The sequence below is a fragment of the Oryx dammah genome, unplaced genomic scaffold (genome assembly GCF_014754425.2).
Source record: "Oryx dammah isolate SB20612 unplaced genomic scaffold, SCBI_Odam_1.1 HiC_scaffold_5, whole genome shotgun sequence".
NCBI classification, from domain to species: Eukaryota; Metazoa; Chordata; class Mammalia; order Artiodactyla; family Bovidae; genus Oryx; species Oryx dammah.
Genome location: NW_024070189.1, coordinates 85,210,402 through 85,236,642, shown reverse-complemented (window position 1 = coordinate 85,236,642; position 26,241 = coordinate 85,210,402). Strand labels below are relative to the sequence as shown.

Here is a 26,241-nt window from a genome sequence, read left to right as displayed (position 1 = left end):
ATTTCAGGCATCTAGTGTGTCTCTAGGTAAATTCTTGAAATTAAGCTCATTGTCATATCACTTTCAATAATAAAACTTACATATCATGTACAAAAATAGCTAAGAATAACACAATAACAATTGTATGTGCATGATATTTATGCATCTACTTTACAGATAACTGATCTTTCTAAATTCTATAAATACTTCTACATAAAACCTTCTTTGCATCTGACAAGAACAACTTGGATATTACATCCTTTTAAATCTGATTTTTTTTCTCATTAACTTCTACAGGACCTAAATGCTTCTATTAGTTTAAGCTTTATTATAATTTAAAAGCTATTAAAAGAGGAGTCACTGTTTACATGGTCTTTGTCCTTTGGAAGATTCTAAATATTATTCAATAGATATATGCCAGGAGAAATATCAATAACCTCAGATATGCAGATAACACCACCCTTATGGCAGAAAGTGAAGAGGAACTAAAAAGCCTCTTGATGAAAGTGAAAGAGGAGAGTGAAAAAGTTGGCTTAAAGCTCAACATTCAGAAAACGAAGATCACGGCATCTGGTCCCATCACTTCATGGGAAATAGATGGGGAAACAGTGGAAACAGTGTCAGACTTTATTTTTTTGGGCTCCAAAATCACTGCAGATGGTGACTGAAGCCATGAAATTAAAAGACGCGTACTCCTTGGAAGAAAAGTTATGAGCAACCTAGATAGCATATTCAAAAGCAGAGACATTACTTTGCCGACTAAGGTCCATCTAGTCAAGGCTATGGTTTTTCCTGTGGTCATGTATGGATGTGAGAGTTGGACTATGAAGAAAGCTGAGCACCGAAGAATTGATGCTTTTGAACTGTGGTGTTGGAGAAGACTCTTGAGAGTCCCTTGGACTGCAAGGAGATCCAACCAGTCCATTCTGAAGGAGATCAGCCCTGGGATTTCTTTGGAAGGAATGATGCTAAAGCTGAAACTGCAGTACTTTGGCCACCTCATACGAAGAGTTGACTCATTGGAAAAGACTTTGATGCTGGGAGGGATTGGGGGCAGGAGGAGAAGGGGATAACAGAGGATGAGATGGCTGGATGGCATCACTGACTCGATGGACGTGAGTCTGAGTGAACTCCGGGAGTTGGTGATGGACAGGGAGGCCTGGCGTGCTGCGATTCACGGGGTTGCAAAGAGTCGGACACGACTGAGCAACTGAACTGAACTGATATGCATACAGACACCATGCTTCTTAGTAATATTTTCAGGAAAACTCAAAATAATTAAACTAAAAACCTTAAGTGGTTAAGTTTATGTGGAAATGTATCATTCTAGTATCTGCGTCTAAAATTTCTGTAGCTCTTAAAAGTAATCACAATATTGGAGACATGAAAAGAACATCAGAAATTTTATAATAGATAAACTCCTTTTGAAGTAATAGAAAAGGTTCTCAATCACATGTCAAAGAAGTCTAGTAATCAATCATAGACTATTACCAACCCTTTCAACTAATCTTATATTAACTCCAAAGGACATGTGTAAATCAAAGTAACATCATTTTTTCAGGATCACAAAGTAACTATGCTGCTGCTGTTGCTAAGTCACTTCAGTCATGTCTGACTCTGTGTGACCCCATAGACGGCAGCCCACTAGGCTCCGCCGTCCCTAGGATTCTCCAGGCAAGAACACTGAAGTGGGTTGCCATTTCCTTGGAGTATATACATGATAATATACTTAGAATATACAATTTTAGTAGATAATGGTTGAAGAGTGCTTCCATAAATTATTTTTTAGAAAATTAAGAGAAAAAAGTTCATTTGATTGAAATGGCATCATTTCTGCCTTTGAAACTAATGGAATAAGCTTTATTATGAAATTGGCCTAACAGCTTTAGAATATAATTTTTATTAGACTACTTCAATAATAAAAACATCAAGATTTTACTAGTAATCATTTTCTTTATAAAATATATGTGGTAAAAATTTATTACAAATGTATGAAAAATAAAGACATATTTGAAATGCCAAAGTATCTTCTAAACTATTTCTACTTTATTATAGAAGGTACTACTGAATAATTGGATATCTTCTCAAATCACATCACTATGATGGCAGAAAGTGAAGAGGAACTAAAAAGCCTCTTGATGAAAGTGAAAGAGGAGAGTGAAAAAGTTGGCTTAAAGCTCAACATTCAGAAAATGAAGATCATGGCATCTGGTCCCACCACCTCATGGGAAATAGATGGGGAAACAGTGGAAACAGTATCAGACTTTATTTTCTTGGGCTCCAAAATCACTGCAGATGGTGATTGCAGCCATGAAATTAAAAGATGCTTACTCCTTGGAAGAAAAGTTATGAGCAACCTAGATAGCATATTCAAAAGCAGAGACATTACTTTGCCGACTAAGGTCTGTCTAGTCAAGGCCATGGTTTTTCCAGTGGTCATGTATGGATGTGAGAGTTGGACTGTGAAGAAAGCTGAGCGCCGAAGAATTGATGCTTTTGAACTGTGGTGTTGGAGAAGACTTTTGAGAGTCCCTTGGACTGCAAGGAGATCCAACCAGTCCATTCTGAAGGAGATCAGCCCTGGGGTTTCTTTGGAAGGAATGATGCTAAAGCTGAAACTCCAGTACTTTGGCCACCTCATGCGAAGAGTTGACTCATTGGAAAAGACTTTGATGCTGGGAGGGATTGGGGGCAGGAGGAGAAGGGGACGACCGAGGATGAGATGGCTGGATGGCATCACGGACTCGATGGACGTGAGTCTGAGTGAACTCTGGGAGTTGGTGATGGACAGGGAGGCCTGGCGTGCTGCAATTCATGGGGTCGCAAAGAGTCGGACATGACTGAGCGACTGAACTGAACTGATGATTAAAGACAGACAAATATTAAAAGGAAAAGTCACTATAATTTTGGCTTGAAATGAGGAGACCAGGGCTCTAATACGGTCTCTAGAATCTAATGTACCTGGGACTTAATTTTCCTTTTTGTTAAGTAAGGCACTGTAGTAGATCATAGCTACACTTTCAGGTCTAAATTACTATGAAAGGAAACACTCCAAATAATTTATTATTAAAAGTTACTACAGTCAGGCAATTTTTAAGCAGTGACACTGCATAACAGTAAAGACTGCAAATTCATTATCTAATTATTCACTGTATTATCCAACGTTGGTATGATAGCAGTCCACTAAATAATGTCTCAAAATTATATTTTGCTTGAATTTTTCAGAATATTCAATTGTTTTTTGGCTTTTCAAATATTTACTGATATCCCACCATGTTCAGGGTTCTGTGCAGAAGCTAAAAACAGCAGAAATGATTAATATTATGAAGCTGGTGTTTATTTAGGATCTATTATGTGCCAGATACTGGCATATAACTCTATTATATGCCATGACCTATATGCCAGATACAGGTTACATTTATTTTAATATCTCATATGAAGCCCATGAGCACTATTATTACTCCTTTTACACACAGGAGAAAAGAGAGGCTCAAATAAGTGAAACAAAGTGCACTCACTGTCACAGCTAAGAAGTGGTGGTACCGGAGTTTGAACTAATATGTACTAAAATCAAAGATGGGACAGGTAGTACTACTCGATACTAGAAGATTGCCAGTATTTCTCTTTATGTTAAAAGAAATATTTATTTTTCCTCTATCCTGCAGAATAATCTCTTATCCTAATTAGAAGGCTTTTTTTTTTTTTGAGTTGTGTTACTATAACACAGGCTATGTGGTATGAGATAAACTCTTTTGCCGTAATGACAATTAAGTAGCATGCTTTATCTTTAGACTGAGCGATCATAGAATTTAACATCCAAATCAGAGCACTTGTGAAAGAAGTTCTGATAACTATTCGTGGACTGTGGGCATAAAAAGGGATGGTCCTGGGTAATCTGGGAGACACTGTCACACTATCTATAGATGAGTCACTGACAGATCTATGTATTAGATGGTAAATGGATACATGAAATACCTATTATAATCCAGTCATTATCTAATATGCTTTTATACATACTATCTTGGTTAATCTTGCTCATAAACCTAATATCTGACTCTTTGCCACCCCACAGATTGTAGCCTGCCAGGCTCCCCTGTTCATGGGATTCTCCAGGCAAGGTTGAACTGGAGCAGGTTGCATGCCCTCCTCCAGGGCATCTCCTGACCCTGGAATAGAACCTGGATCTCCTGTGGCTCCTGCACTGCGGGAGGATTCTTTTGCTGCTGAGCCAATGGGGAAGCCCATTTTCATCCACTCAGTCAACAGATTTTAGTGAAACTCTCTGATGTGTCAAATACTCTTTTGGATACCAGAAAATAATAGTAAACGAAATAGACAAAAATCTGTGCCTTCAATCAGTTTACACTCTAATAGCGGGAAGCGAAAAGGTCAAGAATTAAAATACATTGTATATCAGATATTGACAAGTGCAATAGAGAAACTAAAGCTGGGAAGAAAGACTGGGAAAATTTGGGCTATGGAGTTTAGCAATTCAAATGGGATGATCAGGGAAGGATTCATGGAGAAAGTGACAAAGACATATTCCAGGTGAAGGAGAAACAAACCTCAAATGCAATCTTCTGTTTCCAAATACAATATTCCTTCCATTGTGTTTTTACAGATCTTGGATCAATTTCAATGAATTTCTCTTTCCATTTTTCTTTCTTCCTTCCTTCTTTCCTTGCTCTCTCCCTCCCTCCCTCCCTTCAATCTTTTTCCTAATACATTTTAAACTTCTTCACATATGTACTAGGTTAAAATATATGAGACAAGGCAGCACTCTAGACGTCCACTGAATGCCAAAATGCTAAAGTGTCAAAATCAATTTGCCAGCAACTGGTGAAAAAAAAGAAAAAGAACAACACAAAGTGTACCAGATAAGTTGCCATTGATCTTTCTTTTACAAGGAATGTTTCCTGACTAAAGTTATTTAAAAAGAGAGACTTGTACTGTCTGACAAATAGTCTGTTCCCCAAACAGTTTTAATATTGCCCTGAAGGACCTTTGAAACTAAGCATCTCATGAATCAATGCCATGAATTAGAAGTCTTTAATTCTAAACAGGAAACACAATCTTGATGTACTAAATTTACTATAGTAAAAAAGGGAGACAGTAATCTTTAGAACAAACTTCAATAGCAAGGCACAAGAAAAAAAATGATGCTGGTAATCGCCCTTTTCCACCTAAAGTATCTGCAAACAAAATTTGTTTTGACGTAATGTATTCATCATTTCAATCTACCTGAGAAAATGATGACATGCCCTGCATTTGAGCATTATCTTTCGATAAGATCATTATAGATTTCTCTGATAATGGAATAAACTCTTTCTTGACCTAGGATATTTAGTGACAATTTCTAAGACTGTATTAAATTATGTCTACATTAGTTTTCATGTCAAACACTAAATATGACAAAGGAAACTTCCTCAATAATTCAAACAGTCTGAACTATTAAAATGATTAGAGAAATAGTTTAATGAATGAGAACAATGAATACAAATGGTGGCAAATTAGCAAGAAGACTATATTTTCTCTTAAAATGAGATTTCTGGAGAAGGGAGTGGCTATGTAGTTCAGTTCAGTCACTCAATCGTGTCAGACTCTGCGACCCCATGAATCGCAGCATGCCGGGCCTCCCTGTCCATCACCAACTCCCGGAGTTTACACAAACTCATGTCCATTGAGTCAGTGATGCCATCCAGCCATCTCATCCTCTGTTGTCCCCTTCTCCTCCTGCCCCCAATCCCTCCCAGTATCAAGGTCTTTTTAAGTGAGTCAGTTCTTCGCATCTGGTGGCCAAAGTATTGGAGGTTCAGCTTCAACACCAGTCCTTCCAATGAACACTCACAATTGATTTCCTTTAGGATGGACTGGTTGGATCTCCTTGCTGTCCAAGGCACTCTCAAGAGTCTACTCCAACACCACAGTTCAAAAGCATCAATTATTCGGCACTCACTTTTCTTTATAGACCAACTCTCACATCCATACATGACTATTGGAAAAACCATAGCCTTGACTAGATGGACCTTTGTTGGCAAAGTAATGTCTCTGCTTTTCAATATGCTATCTAGGTTGGTCATAACTTTCCTTCCAAGGAGTAAGTGTCTTTTAATTTTATGGCTGCAGTCACCATCTGCAGTGATTTTGGAGCCCCAAAATATAAAGTATGTCACTGTCTCCACTGTTTACCCATCTATTTGCCATGAAGTGATGGGACCAGATGCCATGATCTTAGTTTTCTGAATGTTGAATTTTAAAACAACTTTTTCATTCTCCTCTTTCACTTTCATCAAGAGGATCTTTAGTTCTTCTTCAGGTTCTGCCATAAGGGTGGTGTCATCTGCATATCTGTGGTTATTGATATTTCTCCCAGCAATCTTGATTCCAGCTTGTGCTTTATCCAGCCTAGAGTTTCTCATGATGTACTCTGCATAGAAGTTAAATAAGCAGGGTGACAAATACAGCCTTGACGTACTCCTTTCCCTATTTGGAGCCATTCTCACTCCAGTATTATTGCCTGGAAAATTTGATGCACAGTGGAGGCTGGGAGGCCTACAGTCCCTGGGGTTGCCAAGAGTCGGATATGACTGAGTGACTAACATTTTCACATCATGTATTATAGACCCTTAAAACTATTTCCATTATTTAAAACTTTCTTTTTGTCATAGTTACACCACACAATAAGAGCTCACTGATGCTGGGAGGGATTGGGGGCAGGAGGAGAAGGGGATGACAGAGGATGAGATGGCTGGATGGCATCACTGACTCGACAGACATGAGTCTGAGTGAACTCTGGGAGTTGGTGATGGACAGGGAGGCCTGGCGTGTTGTGATTCACGGGGTTGTAAAGAGTGGGACACGACTGAGCGACTGAACTGAACTGAACTTTATTTTACCTAAGAAAATTTCATCTGAATAAACTAATTGAAAAGGAAATATTTGGGGACGAATAAGCAATATCCAAGGTGATGGAAGAGTACAGCAGACACTTACCTAACTCACATGTTTATCATATTCCAACAATGGCCAACAAGGGTCTGGTGATCGAGATGTAAACTCTTGGAAAGTTGTATTTGCTAAGTTAGATGCTAGCCCTGAGTAGGCAGGATTTGCCAATAAAAGCAGGTTAAGATGCCAGCATGATCTGACAAATTTGTGGTCTGTGAATAAATGTAAATAAATGAGGGACACAGAAAAAAAATGTAGGAAACAAAACAAACTCAAAAAATTCTTAACAAATTCTCAACTGAGGCATTGTCCTAAAAACAAAGGGTTGAAATGAACTCTGAATAGCCAGGAAGTCCATCTCATGGACCAGCCACGGTGTGGAATTCTTTCTCCCACCACAAAGATGGATGAGCTTCCACCACAGCTCAAAAATTGTAGTAAGCTCAAATTTTAGTAAGAGTTGACCATGGACATTTCATCCTAACAGTATTATTTATAGCATTAATAGTGCTGCTAAGATCTTGGTTTAATACTTGGAAAAATATGTAAACACGTTATACTAGGTGTTTAGGGAAAGGCCATTTATCCTGAGACATTCTATTGATGTTATAATTTCACTATGCCGTGTGTGCTATAAAATAACTGTGGCCTGATGAAATTTTTCTTCAAGCCTAATCTGATGCACTGAGGATAAATAGCTCTTATATAGCATATTGGCATAAATACATTTTGGTGGATCAAATAAACATATAAGGAATGAGTATAGTCTGTTACTAAATTTTTATTATACAGAAATATTCATTTCATGATGGCTTTGAGTATGCTTATCAAGAATATGTATTTTAAAGATAATCTACATATATTGTTCCCCCAAATTTCTATGAATACCACAATGCTTAGAGGCATAAATCCACTAACTACTAGTGAATAAAAGCAAACATGCTCTGTGATACACTGACATGAGTAAAACATGACTGCATAGCCACTAATAAATAGGTATCTACAAGTTTATAAAGCATCAAAATGAGGGACAAAAACAGAGAACATGATTTTAGGAGGTTCTCAAAGCTCATCCATAGTACCACTTGAACCCACTTTTGTAAAGTGCAAAATTATTTGTCACTGGAAGTTCATGAATCATGTAGGAATATCCATAAAGGCTCATGGTATAATCTATCTGATACGTCTCCTGCCAAATTCACCAAAGAACAGTGTCCTTTTGTCTAAGGAGTAACCTATGTGCTTCTGAACAACTTAATTTCACTTAAAAACCCTTTATGAATGGGATATCTATAAATATCTCTTAATTACTCTTCTATATAGAGAAGAGACACTCATTGTTTCCACTGATCTCTGACTTTTGCACTGCTTCTGGGCTCCATGTGTTCTAGGATCAAGTAGATATATTCTGCATATGCAACTTTCAGCTACAAAAGATTCCCCTATCTAGTCTTCCGTATGGGGATCCTATGGTAAAATGCCAAACGTTAAAGTTACTGGTTAAATATTAGTTTCCACCTTTCCTTTCAGAACAGGCACACAGGCAATGCTCAGTGCTAGTTGTTACTCGGAATATTTAGATAACCTACGTTTGGGAACCAATCAGGACACTGTGCTGTAAGTAAATTTGTATACTTAGGTTAAATAATCAACTTGTTTGCCTGTTAATCTGTGCATGTTAAACTCTAAAGTTCGTGTAAAACTCTTCAACCTGCTGAGTCCCATAAAATATTCTTTCAGACATTATACCAAAGAGGCAGGAACCCAGAAATAAAAATACTACTGTATTTATTTGGAGTTTTATTGGATAACAAATATAACTAGTCTACTTTTAAATTCCTTGAAAAAAATCCCCCAATTTCAGGATATTTAGGGGTTAAAAATAATAATTCTCACACTTGGCCAGCACAGAGATTACCCGAGATTCCTTCCTTCTAGACTGTGCCAAAGATATATATTCTGGAGAGAATGTGTATCCTCCAGGCCAACAGCTAAGGAAGGCTCTGTAATGCTTTACTCATTTCCAGCTGGCCTCTGTAAGAAATAGGAATTCCTAAATTAAGAGAAAATTGTCACTGGCAGACAGAACTTTTTTTAACCAATATAATAGACAATCTTCTAGAACCTGATATAATTTATAATGATAAGTGCCACTAACAAGGTTAACAGCATTGACTTGGATAATTTGTCTTTGGGAATAAATGGATTATTCCAAAGTAGTTTAACGAGAGTGAAGTAGCATTCACAGTGGAGTGTGGACCTCGTAAGGAAACTAAATGATGACTTCTACTGGAAATTATTAGCACAGCATTCCTATTCATTTATGTATATGTTTGGCAGTTCCATCTTTAAACTTTTTAATAAAGTGAGTGTGAAACAAGCATACTAAGGAACAAAAGTTAGCTTTGTTTTTTAAGATTTGCAACTTATTTTGGTCAGTGTTGCAACGTCTTTAAACATAGTTCATCTGCTTTATTTAACACATGGATATTTGGGATTGAATCTATTCCTAGAGGTCAGACATTGAGGATTTTTTTGCATATGTGTTTAATTAATTCATCGCTTGGTTCTACAGTTCAATTATTTTCGTCTCTTTCGTGAAAATGTTTGCATAGAGTTACTGCAAATCAAGGAAATGTGTGTGGCAAAAATCAAGCGGATTGCTTATGAACGATTAGCAGAGAACTGAATGTGTTATGAAAGGTCATAATAATCACCCCAATCATTTTTTATATCAAAGTATATACACTGATCACCACAATGATGGAATTAAAACAAGATGTTTTGCATTAAGAAGCAATTAATACATACAAAGTCTTGGGCACATTTGCAGTTCTGTCAGTGCTGAGCCTATGAATCACAGGATGTTGCCGAGGTGAAAAAAGACCAGCAGTACGTTTCTATTTTATCACTGTCATCCAGGGAAACATCTTCCCATCAGAGGCAGTTGTTTGGAAAGACAGTGACTGAATTTCCTTTTTCAATTAAATACTTTTCCAGGTCTAGTATAACAATCCCATGTCAAAAATGGATCAGATCCTCTGTGGCCATGTTAGAGTAAGTGTGTGTGTTTTTATTTTGTTTTTAGTAAATAAAATCTTGATTTAAAAGGGTACAGAGTACATTATATAGCAACCTTTAACTTATTCCAACCTGAAATATACCAAATATTTCCCAGTTCACAGAGAAAATTCTTAACTGTGCTTTGTTTCTATCTGCTGCCTTCCTTCTAGGTTAGATAATGGCTCTCCAACCTTTCGTCAGGTATTGACACATGAATTCCAGACAAATGCAAAACAGGTCTGCCAGCTTCCTTGAAGTTCAACTTGCAGCATCCTTCAGGTTTAAATAGCATGTTACTCAAATATGGCTGGATTTACTTTTTTTATTAAAAAAATCACATTTTTAAGTAGTTTGATATATCATACAAAGGTCAAGGGAGTTGCATGTTTATATAAAATTATATTGATTACCTTAATATTCCCAGAGAAAGATAAGCTAGTTACTAATTTTTCCTAGTAAAATATATGAACCATTGTAATTGTTATAGAACTAGAGTCAGAAAAATAGATCAGAAGAAATACAATGCTTAGATGGATCATACATTTTTTGCTTACTCGATGAAAAAGTTTAAGCAGTCATTTATTCAATAAAAATCACTACTTGTCATACTATGGTATGTTCATTCAGAGAAATATGTGAAAGGGCTTAAAGGGTTATGACAGCAACGATGTAAGACAGTAAATAATTGAGAAAAATTAATCTAGTCGATAAGTGCAAAACACATTTTGTTATTTATTGGGGAAATGAGGTACTTGAGATAGTCCTTAAAAGACTTCCGTTCACTTGGATGGTTGAAAAAAAAATACATTCTAGTGATAAAGTGTATATACAAAGATGTGGAGATTGTAAAAGTACAAACTTCTCAGGTCTGAGCTTACTGGAGATACCGAATTAATGAGAACAAAGAGATGATTCTCAATAGGTAGGTTAAGATCAGCATATAGAAAGCGTTGAACATCAGAGTGAGTACATGAAAGTGAAAGTTTTTGTCACTCAGTTGTGTCCGACACTTTGTGACCTCATGGACAGTAGCCTACCAGGATCCTCCGTCCATGGGATTTTCCAGGCAAGAGTACTGGAGTGGATTGCCATTTCCTTCTCCAGAGGGTCTTCCCGACCCAGGGATCAAACTTAGGTCTCCCACATTGTAGGCAGATGCTTTACCGTCTGAGGCACCAGGGAAGTCTTAGTTGACAGTAAAGTCCTTTAGTTGACAGTAAAGCCAATGCCAATTCTCTGAAACTGTTTGAACCGTTGGTTAGAGTTGTGAAGCCATCCCTATGAATGAATGAATCTGTAAGAGGGCAGTCTGGGGGTACAGAAGCACATTATAAGTTGTTAACTCTAGTCATGGTGAAAATATTTATTAAAAGGCCTTTATTTTTTTTTAATTTAAATTTATTTAATTGGAGGCTAATTACTTTACAATCTTTTATGGGTTTTGCCATACATCCACATGAATCCGCCACAGGTGTACACGTGTTCCCCATCCTGAACCCTCCTCCCACCTCTCTCCAAGTACCATCCCTCTGGGTCATCCCAATGTACCAGCCCCAAGCATCCTGTATCCTGCATCGAACCTGGACCGGCAATTAGTTTCTTATATGATATTATGGCCTTTATTTGTTAATAAAAGTATGTATTAAAAGGGAGTGAAGAACACCCTACTTGTGAATAGAACAAAAAGTGTGAAGGATACCTTCTGCATGTGTGTTGGGGAAGATGGCACTGACATTTTTCAAGAAAAAGGAAACTGGGAGCGGTATATATTTCAAGGAAACAAAATGAAGAACTTTGTTTTGAGAAAATAGGAGAATGGCGCTGGCACAGTCCTACAGCAGCTAACGTTTGAGAATACGGAACTAGCGTCCCCTCAAGTCCCTCTGAGCTTCGATTTCATTGAACTTCCTAAGCATACTTTCTTTCTTGTTTCTCATGACTTTTCCTCCTGTTGCTGTGAGTACCCCCTTTTCAGTCCCTTTTACTAGCAGTTGCTTCTTTTCTCACATGCCTTTAAAGAAAGGAGTTCTGCATGGCTGCCACGTTTCTTCTTCATCTTCGGGCCCACGTATACTTCAAGATTTAAACACTGCCTACACGTTGGTGACTCCAAAATGTATACTCCATCCCATTCCTTTCCTCTGATCTACCTACTAGATTCCAGCATTAAATTCTCTTATGGGCACATGAAACATAATTCACAATCCTTCCCCTCCAACTTGATTCATCTCTGCTGCTGCTGCTAAGTCGCTTTAGTCGTGTCTGACTCTGTGCGACCCCACAGACGGCAGCCCACTAGGCTCCCCCGTCCCTGGGATTCTCCAGGCAAGAATACTGGAGTGGGTTGCCATTTCCTTCTCCAATGCATGAAAGTGAAAAGGGAAAGTGAAGTTGCTCAGTAGTGCCAAACTCTTGGCGACCCCATGGACTGCAGCCCACCAGGCTCCCCCGTCCCTGGGATTCTCCAGGCAAGAATACTGGAGTGGGGTGCCATTGCCTTCTCCGGATTCATCTCTAGGACTTCCTATCTCATGCGAATGTGGGATTCCTTTTAAACACATGAATCCCTCCCTCCTTTTCACCTCACACAGAAGATCAACCCTGCTTCTCTTCATTTTAACCTCATAACAGTTTCTCAAAGCCAACCATTTCCCCCATCTCTACTGACACTACAATAGGAATGGTCAGCATTTATTTAGTTACTATGTAACTGATACTTTGCTAACAATTCTTCATAAATTATTTCATCTGGCTTCAGTAATTTACTGACCAGAAAATTCAGAATTCAAACCGAGGGCTGTCTTATTCTAAGACAACACCAAGTTGTCTCACCAATTACCTAACTCACCAAATCCTCTCCCCTTCACAGAAATTATATAATATTCACTTAGCATCTGTCTATATTTATGACATCAATCATTTTTGAGACTGAGCATGAAAAATATAACTATTAAGAAAGAATTTTAATTTCTGACAGAAACCATTCACCAGTTTATAAAATGAAAGGTAATTTATGGAGATGGGGGGTAGAATTTTAAGTACAGAAGACCCTTTCTTTCAATGTAATTCAAATAAATTGTTCTTTGTATATCTGTATAGAGAAATATTAATATGTATAAAAACAATACATGTAAATAACTTTAGTTTACACTATGAAACTCTTCTACATAATATTTACTATTTAATAGTAGGTCTTGGAGAAATTTTTTCATCATTATATATATATAAATACACTTTTAAAAATGACAGTATTCCACTGTGTATAGTATTATGAGTCATATAACTAGTTAATGGATGGGTGGGTTATTTTCAAGTGTGTGTTGTTCCAAACAAGACCCGCAATGAGCATCTTCATACACATAATGAGTAAATTATGTGAGAATGTCTGTAAGAAAATTCTATAACAATGGAGCTGTTGAGTCCAAGAATGTGTACATTTCAAAATAAGATTTTTTTCATGTATCAGAATGATAGAAAATTTGATAATATCCAATTTTAGAAGCAGTATGAGAAAATGTATGTGGAAGCAACTGGGAAGAATTTAGTAGAAACTGTTTCCTCTGTATGGCAGACCCAGACTATCCCCCAACCCACTTCTCTCATGTTGCCTTGCTGAGCCCTGGAGCTGTGTGTGTGTGTGTTTATTTTTTAAACATGTTTGTTAGTTTCAGTTCTTACTATATGCACTCATATATATTCTATACATAGGAAATAAAGTTATAAAGTATGTATTTTTATAATCCATTCTGTTATTTGTGCTTTTGTCTCCTAAGGTGTTTGTGTAACTCAACAATGTTTTTCCTTTGACTGTACACATCACTGACATAAAAGATGAAGCACAGCCCAAACAGAATTCATAGTCCTTCCCCTCCAACTTGGTTCATCTCTAGGCTTTCCTATCTCATAACATAGAACCACTATCTCTACAAGTTTTTCAGCCCAGAAAACTATTACTTTTCCTTGCACAGAGTATTTTGAAAGTCAGGGAGACGTTCAGTTGCTTTGGCACCTTCGGCAGATGTAGGGGCTGAGGTCAGGGGGCCTAAGGACCCGCTCTCCTGCACAGAAGACTGCTGCAGGTTGTGCACTGAAGCTATACTGAGGCTGGAGAGCCAGAGTTAACTTGAAGCAGAGCAGGGACCTGCTTGTTAAGACAATTTTCCCTTTCATTACTTTATGCATCCATCTGATGCCTTTCTGGGCTTCCCAGGTGGTGCTACTGGTAAAGAACCCACCTGCCAATGAAGAAGATGCAAGAGACATGGATTCGACCCTTGGGTTAGAAAGGTCCCCTGGAGGGGGAAATGACACCCTACTCCAGTATTCTTGCCTGGAGAATCCTAAGGACAGAGGAGCCTGGTGGGCTACAGTCCATGGGTCACAAAGAGGCAGACATGAGTAAAGTGACTTAGCATGATGCCCTTCTAACTAGCTGATCATTTGCCTATTTTCCCTTGCATTGCATCTATCTCCTTCTCTGGGTGGCCTGGTGATCTGATTATATCTGTCTCTGGATATCCTCTGGTATTTGACGAATATATACTTTCCTAAATCTAAGTAAAAAACAGTCAGTGCTAAAACTTCTGATTTTAATTTTATATAGCCATCAAATTTCATTATATTTTTATGTGACACTCTACCCTGCCCCACCTATTGAAGTTCAATGTCCCCAAAATGAGTTTTGGCCTGTTCCATACTCCACACCTATAAAGGACATCAAGAATAATTTTTAACTCAATGACATATATTTGCTGAATTAATTCTGGGTATGGTTTAGAAGGTAAAATTATAGATATCCTGGTATGCAGCACAAAAGAACTGACAACATTATTTTAAGATTCTAGTGACTTTTCAAGGATCTATTAAGAAGACAGTATTTTTAAACCCTGTAGATTAAAAAAATATATTTCTCCCTATTTTCCAATCCAAAAGATGTTAAAAAATGTTCTTATACCTGAATTTATAACATAATTATACATATATATGCAAATATAGACAACAAACGTATACATAGAGACACTCCTTCAGTCTCTTTAAATTATACATTTTCTTTAGATAGAAGACATACACACAGTATGTGTGCTTCATTATTTTTAAGCTAATCTATTTCTGCTATGTTTAATAATACCAGCCAAAAGCATTTAATTACATTGAAAATTGGGAATATTTTGAAAACTCAATTTTTAAAATATATCTGGGGCAATAGACAAGACTCTGAGGAGATCTTAAAAATAAAAATGATAACAATGCAAAAATGTCCCATTCTCTGGCAGTACAAAGAGACAGAGACAAAACAATTTGATAGCCGACAGTTCAGGGATTTTGTGCATGGTTTAGAAGATGGCTATCTTTTTCAGATAGAATGGTGAGTACCAAGTTGGGTAAACACTTGGTGGATGTATCTAAACAAAATAATAGAAAGTCTTTTTTGAGGAGAAGCATCTTATACATCATTGAGGAATTTCTTCAGTATGAACTGCCTACTCAGAGCTAAGTGCATTTTTTAAAGTAAATTTTCCTATAATGCAAAATATCTCTTCTTTCGGATATTGTGGGATAGGTTTTCTCAATGACTATATGCTTAAAATTGAGCCCACAGTCTTTGATTTCTTTAATTCACTGACTGAGTTAACAATGATAGAACTCAGGATCATAGATTCAGAGGCACTCCTGGTGGCTCAACTGGTGAAGAGTTGCCTGCCAATGCAGGAGACACAAGAGAGGCAGGTTAGATCCCTGGGTCAGTAAGATCCCCTGGAGGAGGGCATGGCAATCCACTCTAGCATTCTTGCCTGGAAAATTCCATGGACAGAGGAGCCTGGCAGGCTATAGTCCATGGGTCACATAGAGTCGGACACGACTGAGTGCATGTGCACAGATGATAGATTCATATTTGTTAATTGTGCAGCTGCTCAAATTTTCCTATCTTATGAGATTATCTATAAGCATAAAAATGATAAGCAGTTATCTTCTCCAAATATCAATAGACTTGTAGATATAATGAAAATAATACTAAATAGAAATGCTAGCTCATCTCAAGAACACTTTTCTGGATTACAGACTATTTCAGTCTGGTTTCAATCTACAAATTTTCTCAAGTAGAAAAAATATTTACAAAGCTAGATTTTGAAATTTAATCTATTGTAAGCTTTTCTAAAGTGTATTATACTAAATAACAAACTAGCTACATACTCTGTAAAAGTGATTCTTGGTTAAAAAAAAAAAAAAAAAGAAAAGTGAAATACCAGAGTCTCTCTTAGGGCTTCCCTGATAGCTCAGCTGGTAAAGAATCTGCCTGCAATGCAGGAGACTCTGGTTCAATTTCTGGGTCAGGAGAAGGGATAGGCTACCCACTCCAATATTCTGGCCTGGAAAATTCCATGAATGGTATAGTTCATGGGGTTGCAAAGACTCAAAACCGGCTGAGTGACTTGCACTTCACCAAGTCTCTCTTTGGGATCTGCCATGTACAGAAGACTGCTAAAGGATCTGAATATTCTTTGAGCATAGATTATTTGATTATCTTTAACTATAGTATTTCTCTCACATGGAGACCACATCCTAATGAATGAGCTTCCCATGCAACATAATTCTGGAAATGCAAGAATTCATAAATTAATATGAATTCAGTCTTATAAAATGACGACATTCAGGTCTTTGATAAATATTAAATTTACTAATCAATCTACTTAACAATATATTTTCTCCATCTAGCAGTTCTCATTTTATTAATTCCTTTTATTCTCTAGTTTCAGAATATACTTAACATTTCTATTTTTACATTCTAGTAGGATATTTATTTACTGTTACTGCTAATAATTTCTTTAAATTTGAAAGGGAAATCCTTCTAACAAGTGATTGAGCTTCCTTCTATTAACCTGTAACAGCCCACTTAGTTTAGCTGTATTAGAAACCAGCGATCTATACATATATTCATTTGAATTCTGGAACATTCTGTAAGTTGATTGAGTTGGAGTGGGGTATACGAAGGACTGCATCAGTCCACCTATGTAAGAATCCATAGTCAGAAGGTTCTATCCTAGCCACTGGGTAATAAGAACTCCCTGTTCTTCAATTTTTGGATCTCGGTTTTCTTTCCTTTTTTTTTTTTTTTTTTGGTTCCTTTTCTTTTAATGTAGCAACACTAGGCTGTAGAGATGCATGACTTAAAATGTGGTATCATCTAGTAATTTGTTTTAGGATATTCTTGATTGCTCTGATCAAGTTTTAAGTTTCCTCCATTGATTTCTAAGTTCTCCTTCAGTGAAATGTCTTATGTAATTATTCATAATTTCCTACAAACGGTGATAAGTCACAGCTACCACTGTCAATGTTAATTGGAATGACAAGCTTCTATGCAGAAAGCTGAAGGCAAATCATCAGGCCACGGACCTATGAGATCTGGGGACAGGCAATCCGTCTCAGAGTCCACTGTAACCAACAGCAAGAAATAAAAGAATGTTTTTCCAGGGACATGTGAAATGGTGCAAACCACCAAGCCACGTATTTATATTGACTGCTGACCAATCTGGATAAAGTGCCTGTTATGAATTGCTTTAGCTTAATAATTATGCAGTATGAGACTACTTTATGGTTATATATCTTGATTACCCAAAGAGCATTACTTAAAGTACTGGCAAGATTTACAGGAGAATTTAAGTCTCTTTTTGAACTGTTTTTAAAAAATTAGATAGGTAATGACACAGGAAATGGCACACTTATTTTCCCATAGTTATTACTGAGTCCAATGGCACCCCACTCCAGTACTCTTGCCTGGAAAATCCCATGGATGGAGAAGCCTGGTAGGCTGCAGTCCATGGGATCACTAAGAGTCGGACACAGCTGAGCGACTTCCCTTTCATTTTTCACCTTCATGCACTGGAGAAGGAAATGGCAACCCACTACAGTGTTCTTGCCTGGAGAATCCCAGAGACGGGGGAATCTGGTGGGCTTCCGTCTATGGGGTCGCACAGAGTCGGAGACGACTGAAGCGACTTAGCAGCAGCAGGACAATATAATACACCAGGTGGATTTTAATGGTATTTGAAGCATATGTATTAAGAAAATTATTCTGACTAAAAATAATCCAGATATATTCAAGTCTTTCACAGTTACAGAAATAAATTATCAAGCAATCAATATGATTTGAGTTTTAGTTACAATGCTTCTCAGAGAAAATGCAAAAAAAAATCATCATAAAATGCCATTTTGAGACTGCTTTAGAAAATCTTTACTATGAGAATGATCTCAAAATAAGTAGAATTCCTATTAACGAAATTGTTATTTTCTAAAGTATTTATTTATTTGGTTGCTCCAGTCTTAACTGTGGCATGGGGAATCTTTAGTTGTAGCAAGTGGGATCCAGTTCCCTGACCAGGAATCAAACCTGGGCCCCCCTGCATTGGGGGTGTGGAATCTTAGCCAATGGACCACCAGGGAAGATCCAACTTAGATGTTATTTTTATAGTTAGAAAGCAGGTATTAGTTTGATGTAATTCCCCTATTCATTAGAAAAAATGACTTTGTTTTTAGATTCTTCTATTCAAATGAATATACTGAATATAACTGTGGTTTCCTTTTGCAGGTAAGTTAAAAATAACTCACCATACCGCAAGCTTAAATATTTACTACTTCTAAACAAAGCTATACCATATTACCTATATAATTAAATCACTCAGAATGATTTCTTCTGCTTCCACTGCATTATTTTCAATTATATAATTACAAAAGACTCACAATCTCCTACCCAAAACTCTATTAATCATGTCATAATTTGGAATGTGGCCAAATCTAGTCACCTTCTGGAATTTTAAAGGGTTATATTAAGTTTAAATTGTACAGTATGTATGGAATCCAAGAACAAGCCACAATTATGTGCAATTCCAAGATGTTTTGTTTGGTCTTTAAAGTTCGCTTGAATAAGTATAAATCATTTCTTAATACTGCACAGAAAAATTTACTCTATAAAAGCTTGATGAAGGACCAAACTCTGTATAGAAAGTAGATAAAATAATACTGTTTTATTTGCTTATCTATTGGCCTCCAATAATGAAAACAAGAAGTTTCAGAATTTTAAGTAAAGGCAGAAAGATCAAATTCAGCCAGAAAATATGGCATTTCATTAAGCATAAGAGACTACATTATTTTTTTCAAGTCAGTGTTCTATGCTTAGGACAGTTTAAATGAGTAAATACAGATTTATAATGCCAGGAAACAGATGGGTCATGTTTTGCTTTCCCAGGAAAGACCCTAAGGCCGAATATATATCAGAATGTGGCATATGATTATTTCAACAGTTAACTCAAGCCAGAGCAAAGCAACCAGATTGTTTTTGCCTTATTATTGCCAACTTTCTAGTCTCGATGAAATAAACATTAGCAATGTTTAATAAAGGCCATATTACATCTACTTTGAAATCAGAGCTAACAACTATATGATAGGAAATTTTTCTTTGGGTATACCTGGATCTATCATTTTTTTTCCTCTCATCTGAGAGCAATTTTTCCCGCTGTGTACACAAAATCATAAAATTGTAAATGCTAGGAATTATATAGGCTGATACAAATGCTGTGAACACAGTTTGAGGCATAAGCCATATTCTTAGTAACCCTCCATTTAGCCAGTATTACCTTGGCTCAACAGTGGTCAGTGGCTTTTAGACAGTGGAAAAATCTGAGAACATATACATATTTTACTGAATTGCTAATGATTCATCAATATTATTGAGGGAAAAGCAGGATTTCAGAGCTTAGACCTTATGGAGAGTCCACTGAATAAACCTGATTAAAGCCAACCCAGGATTTAATTTTAAGTCCATTTAGGTTTATCAAGGGTTTAAAAATATTAGTAGAATTTGAATGAAACTGACAGATTAACTGACTTCAGAGGAGCACAGAAATTGACCCATAATTGCACACATCTTGTTGTTATTTGGATTCCAGGAACACAGCTGATAAAAATAAGAGATCTATGTGTTTCCTCTGTCCATGAATGCTTTAATCACCGAAACTTAATAATCAGAGCACCATTCTTTTTTTTTGGTAATTATTTTGGGATGGTCTTCATTTGAACATGAAAGTGATACATTAAGGGTAAAACAAGAGGGGAGAAATCAATAAAGCTTGCATGGAGCCACTGGCTTTAATTTGTGCATGCTGTTTGAAACTGTTATGTTAAGACTAAAAATAAAAAGAAAGAAAGAAAACAGCTTCAAGGGAAAGAACAGACATTCATAAAAAGAATAGAAAATACAGTATAACTGGATCTTCTACATAAGCAAACTGCAACAAACAAAGGTTAAAAGTCACTGAGTAAAAATGAGTATTTATTAGATCTATACATTACTTTCTTTACTCAAAAAGGCTATTCTAGCTAGGTAGCAATGGAGTAACATAACAAAGATGAATTTAAACTAATTCAGTACAAGCCTATTTAAAAACTGTTGTTTAGTTGCTAAGTCATGTCTGACTCTTTTGCCATCCCATGGACTGCAGCACGCCAGGCTCCTCTGTCTATGGGATTCTTCCGGCTAGAATACTAGACTGGGTTGCCATTTCCTCCTCCAGGGAATCTTCCCTACCCAGGGATGGAACCCCCATTTCCTGCAGTGGCAGGCAGGTTCTTTAACACTGAGCTACCAGGGAAGTCCTACATAATGTAAACTGTGGTAAAATTGAAAAAAAAAAACTTTTTCAGGCTTAGCACAAATCAATGTTTTCTATGATCTCCCCAGTTAATTTTGATTTGGCTTAAGATTTGACCAGAGGCCACAAAACAGGCACATGTATTAATCAATTGCAATAGTATTTGTCATGTAAATAAGATTTGCTAGCCTTATTTCCATATGCAGCAATGTGGGAGCTTAGCATTCTGGGTCACAAATTATAATATCTGGACCTTCTATTTTTTGTAATAATTTTGCTTTTTGTAGTTAACTAGGGTTATCACTTAGAATATTTCTGTTAATGAAGTTGGAAGGATATTGCTCATTTATTTGAGTCATTTTAAAACTTTTTCTTAGAGCAGAATTATTTCATTTTGGGAAAACATCTAGAATTTCTCTAGCCAAAACAAACAAACACAAGGTTTCTACAACTGATAGGGAGCAATAGGTGATCCTCCTCACACTCCCGCAAGGAGTACATTCATTTCCTCAACCTAGTTTAAACTTTCAGTGTCAAATGAGGTGTTAATATAACAATGGATCGAAAATAACGGTGTTATCTATTTTCCTTATTTCACTCTTAAGGAATTAGACACAGAAGCAGTCAATGAGGGAGTCCTAACTGTACCCCATGTTCTTGACTTGCAGGCCATATCTTTCCCCATCACTCTATTTGTCTCTTAGAAGTGGGAACTCTAAAACCTGAACATAAAATTAATTATTTATGGTCAGTTTAGAATTCTCTTTTGTCTAAAAGTTGCTTACTCTGAAGTGTGAAGTTTCCTTATATGGTTCACCAACTAAAAGCTGCAGGGATTGGGTTATTTCCTAATTCGGTAGTCAGGGACTGATTTACATTGCTGACAAATGTACCTTGTAGAGTCCCAGTGTTCATAAGCAAAGTTAATATACAAACTTTCATTGGAGAAAAAAGGCATGAAAAATCATAAGAAAATAGATTTTAAATGTCATGGATTTCTTTCTTTTTTTAATTTTATTTTTACTTTATTTTACTTTACAATACTGTATTGGTTTTGCCATACATTGACATGAATCCACCACGGGTGTATACGAGCTCTCAATCCTGAATCCCCCTCCCACCTCCCATTCCATATCATCTCTCTGGATGATCCCCGTGCACCAGCCCCAAGCATCCTGTATCCTGTATCAAACATAGACTGGCACTTCGTTTCTTACATGATAGTATACATGTTTCAATAGCAGATGTCATGGATTTCTTTTTGAGTAATAATAAGGAGGCTGACTAACCAAAGAAAGTTGTACAATGAAAATATTTCTTCCAGAATATCCTTTAGGTTTATTCATGAACAGCTATCACTTGCCCCTCCATGCCTGGCACCATGGCAGGCACCATTTTTTTTTATTTGTAATACAGCAGGGAATTTATAAGAGTAGATTTATTATGTCTATTGTAAGCCTTAGAACATTAGATCCATGATAACAGGTTCAATATAGCAAGGCACAAGGGATCATCTGACTAAAACATCTAAAAGTTAGTATTTGACAGCTATTTTCACTCAGATATGATCAGAATTGTATCTAAAAACATAGGATTTATTAATACTTTTAGAGTGACTATCTGAGCTATTTTCTATAACCCATAAAGTTCTTAATTCATAAATTTTAAATATTACCACTAAGATGAATAAACTCACTGTTCACCTGCGAACGAAATTGTATCTACTTGATCTGACTAAAGGGCTTCAAGGATTCTGCTCCTTTCAATTTCTTCTATGTACAATCCAAAATAATGGTGGGGAAAACAATATCCTTCACATATCAAGATGGGAATTCTCTTTGGTTCCGTCATTATCTATCTTACTTATATTTCAAAGGAACTTATCTGTTAGTATTCTACTCACTAGACAAGTTTTATACAAAAAATATTCTGAGCAAAATAAGTATCAACAATACAAGCAGCAAAACAATAATAATATATAATACTTGTTGAGAGCTTCCTTTGTGTCAAAAATGGTGTTCAGTACTTTACACATTTCTATCTTACTTATTATTTAGAACAGTTTAGAGTTATTATCATAGACAGAAAAACAGGATTTGGACCTTAGTATTTAATACTCTTGGCCCAGTGGTAAAGAATCCACCTGCTAATGCAGGACATGTGGGCTCTATCCCTGGGTCGGGAAGATACCCTGGAGGAGGAAATGGCAACTCACTCCAGTATCCTTTCCTGGAAAACCTCATGGACAGAGGAGCCCAGGGGCAATAGTCCAATGGGTCGCAAAGAGCCAGACATGACTGTAATATGTAATACTCTACCTTACCTCTATCTTCTATGCCTCCTGTGTAGTTATAGTACTCAGGGCAATGCTGACATTAGGGAAACTTTGCGAATGTACAGAAAGGTTCTCACCTTAGACCAGTCACCCATCCGCCACACATAGCATTTGGAGTAATCCTCACAGTCTTCAGCCTCCCTGGGTCGGGTGGAGAGGACACATTTCTTTCTAGGGTTAGTACACCTCACAGTCCGATGACGTACACCTTTGCCACACTTGACCGAACACTGGAAAATAACGTCAGAGACTGTGGATAAAGCTGGTGATTAGAAGATATAGACTTGATGATCAAATTACATTAGGAACTGGTTCTTATCTCTCATACACCTATCACCTACACAAAGGCCAGAATGAAGGCTATGCCCTAGCATCAGAGGCCAGACAGTGCTTCAGGCACAGTGCTAGAAATGAATGGGTTTCAGGAACACAGGACCATTACTGCAGAGAGTTCTACAACACATTGATTGCTTATGAAAGACAGATAAACAGTGGTCAAAGTGTAAACACTAACCTAATAACTGACGTCAAATTATCATATATAGTTATGTAAGGAAATTCATTTTATTTTTGGTGAAGACTTAGTTTGTGTTAGCCTTAAGAAGTGCTTGTAAAAAAAAAAAAGACAATTTCTAAGAGGATATAAAGTTAAAACAGAATATGTAGCAAAAACAAAAGTTTCTTTACATAATTATATACTTCTAGAAATCATCATTCTAAATGGTTGTTTGGATTGAAAATATAATTCAGTTAAAAAAATTCAGTTCATCTCATGAATAACTAATGCTTGATTAATGATGTGATATAACAGGTATGAGGCCTGTAGGATATAACTGACCTTCTCTGTTACATTTATGCTCCCCATTAAGGAACATGTATAAAGCTTCCCAGTCTTACAAGAGTGTGCAGCATTGATTATCTGGACACAGGAGCCAAAATGCCATTGGGTATGACAGCTAAGAGGGAGGAAGGGACGAGAGATGTGGCAAAACTTGAAAACTCCAATTTACATTTATATCTGGAAGAGTTCCAAAGAAAGAGCTAAGCGAAACAGCAAGGATGTAGCCGCAGATTTCAGCAGTTATTTTTCTGAAAACTGAAGCATAGAACTCATGAGATTTTAAACATAATACATTTGGCACAAATGAGTCATTGTCTCATAATTTTTAGTCTGCATTTGAATGTCTTGAGCTTTAAGGCAGACTACACGTGTGATTTGGTATTTTAATATTTACATTAATTTTTTTTTCCCAATGGGGCCTCCCTGGTGGCTCAGCAGTAAAGAATCTGCCTGCAAGCAGAAGCCGCAGGAGATGAGGCTTCGATCCCTGGGTCAGAAAGATCCCCTGGAGAAGGGAATGGCAACCCACTCCAGTATTCTTGCCTGGAGACTCCCATGGACAGAGGAGCCTCGCGGGCTACAGTCCATGGGGTTACAAAGAATCGGACATGACTGAAGTGACTTAGCGTATTTTTTCCCAATGGAAACTAATCCTGTTCTATAAATTCAATTTTTATATTAAATAAAAACAAAAGAGACATTTTAAAAATTGGTATATTATTTTGAGACATATTACTTCTCCCATCTGGTGCCAAAAATCTGTATGTTAGAACATTTCTGACCTAATCCCTCCTGAAGAGATTGCAAAAGTGTTACACTTAAGCTGAAGGTAGGGTATTTCTGTTTCTCTGATGTTCATGTGAATCGTTTCTCCAGACTGAACTGATCCATTTTGATGTAAAACTGATATACATCATACATGATGAAGGATCTTTTCAACAAAATCTTTTTTTTGTTTTTTTTTTTAATGAATGAAACATTTATTAATCCAGCATAACTTGTTCTAATGCTCCGTGCTGGCAGCCACCACCTGTCTGGATATTTTGTCCAGACCCCTCTGTCCCTGAGGTGTTCAGTTTACAACCCCCTTCTTCGTCCTTTTCTACCATTTTCAGCCCCACCAGGGCTTTGAGGACCTGGAAGGCTATGCTCTTGGAGTCTCTACTGAAAAGGCTAGTAAAGCTCAGAAATAAGACAAGAGAAAGATATACTATTTGCTAGTGTGTTTTTTGGGGGGGAGGTTGGGTTAACTGAAGAATATCCCCAAACCTTATTATCTAAGCTACTCTGTCCTCAATTTTCAAATGAATGGCTACTTACTGCAGCTTGGCATTTTCAGTCTGTCATTTTTACATCCCAACTAATATTTTGAAATCAAGCATATGAATGTTTCAGCTATGGATGTGCATGCACAGATGTCTTTGCACATGTATATTTGTATACAAGTGTGAGGGTGTTCATGTACATGCACACACAAGCCCACCTAAAATGCTTTCGAGTGGCCAGTAAATATAAGTAATAACTGGTGTTAATCATCATGAGAAGACATGTACCATGAGAACAAAATAAGCAAACAGTTTGGCATGGGACAAAGCTGTACACTACACGTTATAAGCTGGTGGGTGCATATGTGGTGTTAGGTAGTGCTGAGGTCAAATCTCAGGTCCAGCACTTAGTAGGACTTTGAGTAAACTAATTTCTCTGAGCTAAAGTATTATAAAATGGTGAAACTTAACTTTTCTGCATTGGTGATTAAATATCAAAAAGTTACTAAATATGAGGTAAAAACAGAAGCCCTGTTCACAAGAAATGACTGATAAGTGTTAATATCCTTTCTTCTCCTTTCTCTTCTAAATGCTCAGAGATATACAATGAGTCAATGTGTATTTTCATATGTGCCCACTATAGAGTATACTTATGGCACAGAAATAAAAAATCTGGATTCTAAAATGTACATAATATATGCTCGTAATTTTATTACGATATTCACAGTATAAAGAGTAAATCGGCTTTTTCCTACTTTCAAAATTATTTGAAATAAATGTATTCCTTTTATCACCAGAAAAATCAATAAACAGTATTAAAACTGCCATGCAGAGAGGCTCTGATTTTGATACAATACAACCTTACACAGGCTGAGAGTCAGAAAGGCAGAAGAAAGCGGACAAGCATCGGGGCAGAGACCATACCTCGGACCACACGCCCGCCTCCCACACGGTCATGCAGTCCTGGCCCTCGCAGCGCTGGGCAGAGGCAGGCTTGGGCCCTGCGCAGTCCCTCTCCCGGGCTCTGGTCAACGTTCCATTGCTCAGCTGTTGGGTACAAGCCACTTGTCTGCTCTGCATCCCTTTTCCACAAGTTCGTGAACAGGGGGTCCATTCCGTCATCATCCATCTAAAAGTAAAGCAAGAGTCAGTGAGACAAACTAAAAG

General features: G+C 37.0%; 1 protein-coding gene across 1 annotated transcript in view; it reads right to left on the bottom strand.

The window, feature by feature from the left end:
- The window catches only part of ADAMTS19 (ADAM metallopeptidase with thrombospondin type 1 motif 19), a 265,491-nt gene that overhangs the window by 6,351 nt on the left and 232,899 nt on the right, over positions 1 to 26,241 (bottom strand). The window contains exons 20-21 of the mRNA XM_040241768.1: positions 25,999 to 26,203; positions 23,046 to 23,198 (exon numbers count right to left, since the gene is read on the bottom strand). Coding sequence (XP_040097702.1) covers positions 23,046 to 23,198; positions 25,999 to 26,203 — 358 coding nt within the window. The remainder of the gene's footprint in view (positions 1 to 23,045; positions 23,199 to 25,998; positions 26,204 to 26,241) is intronic.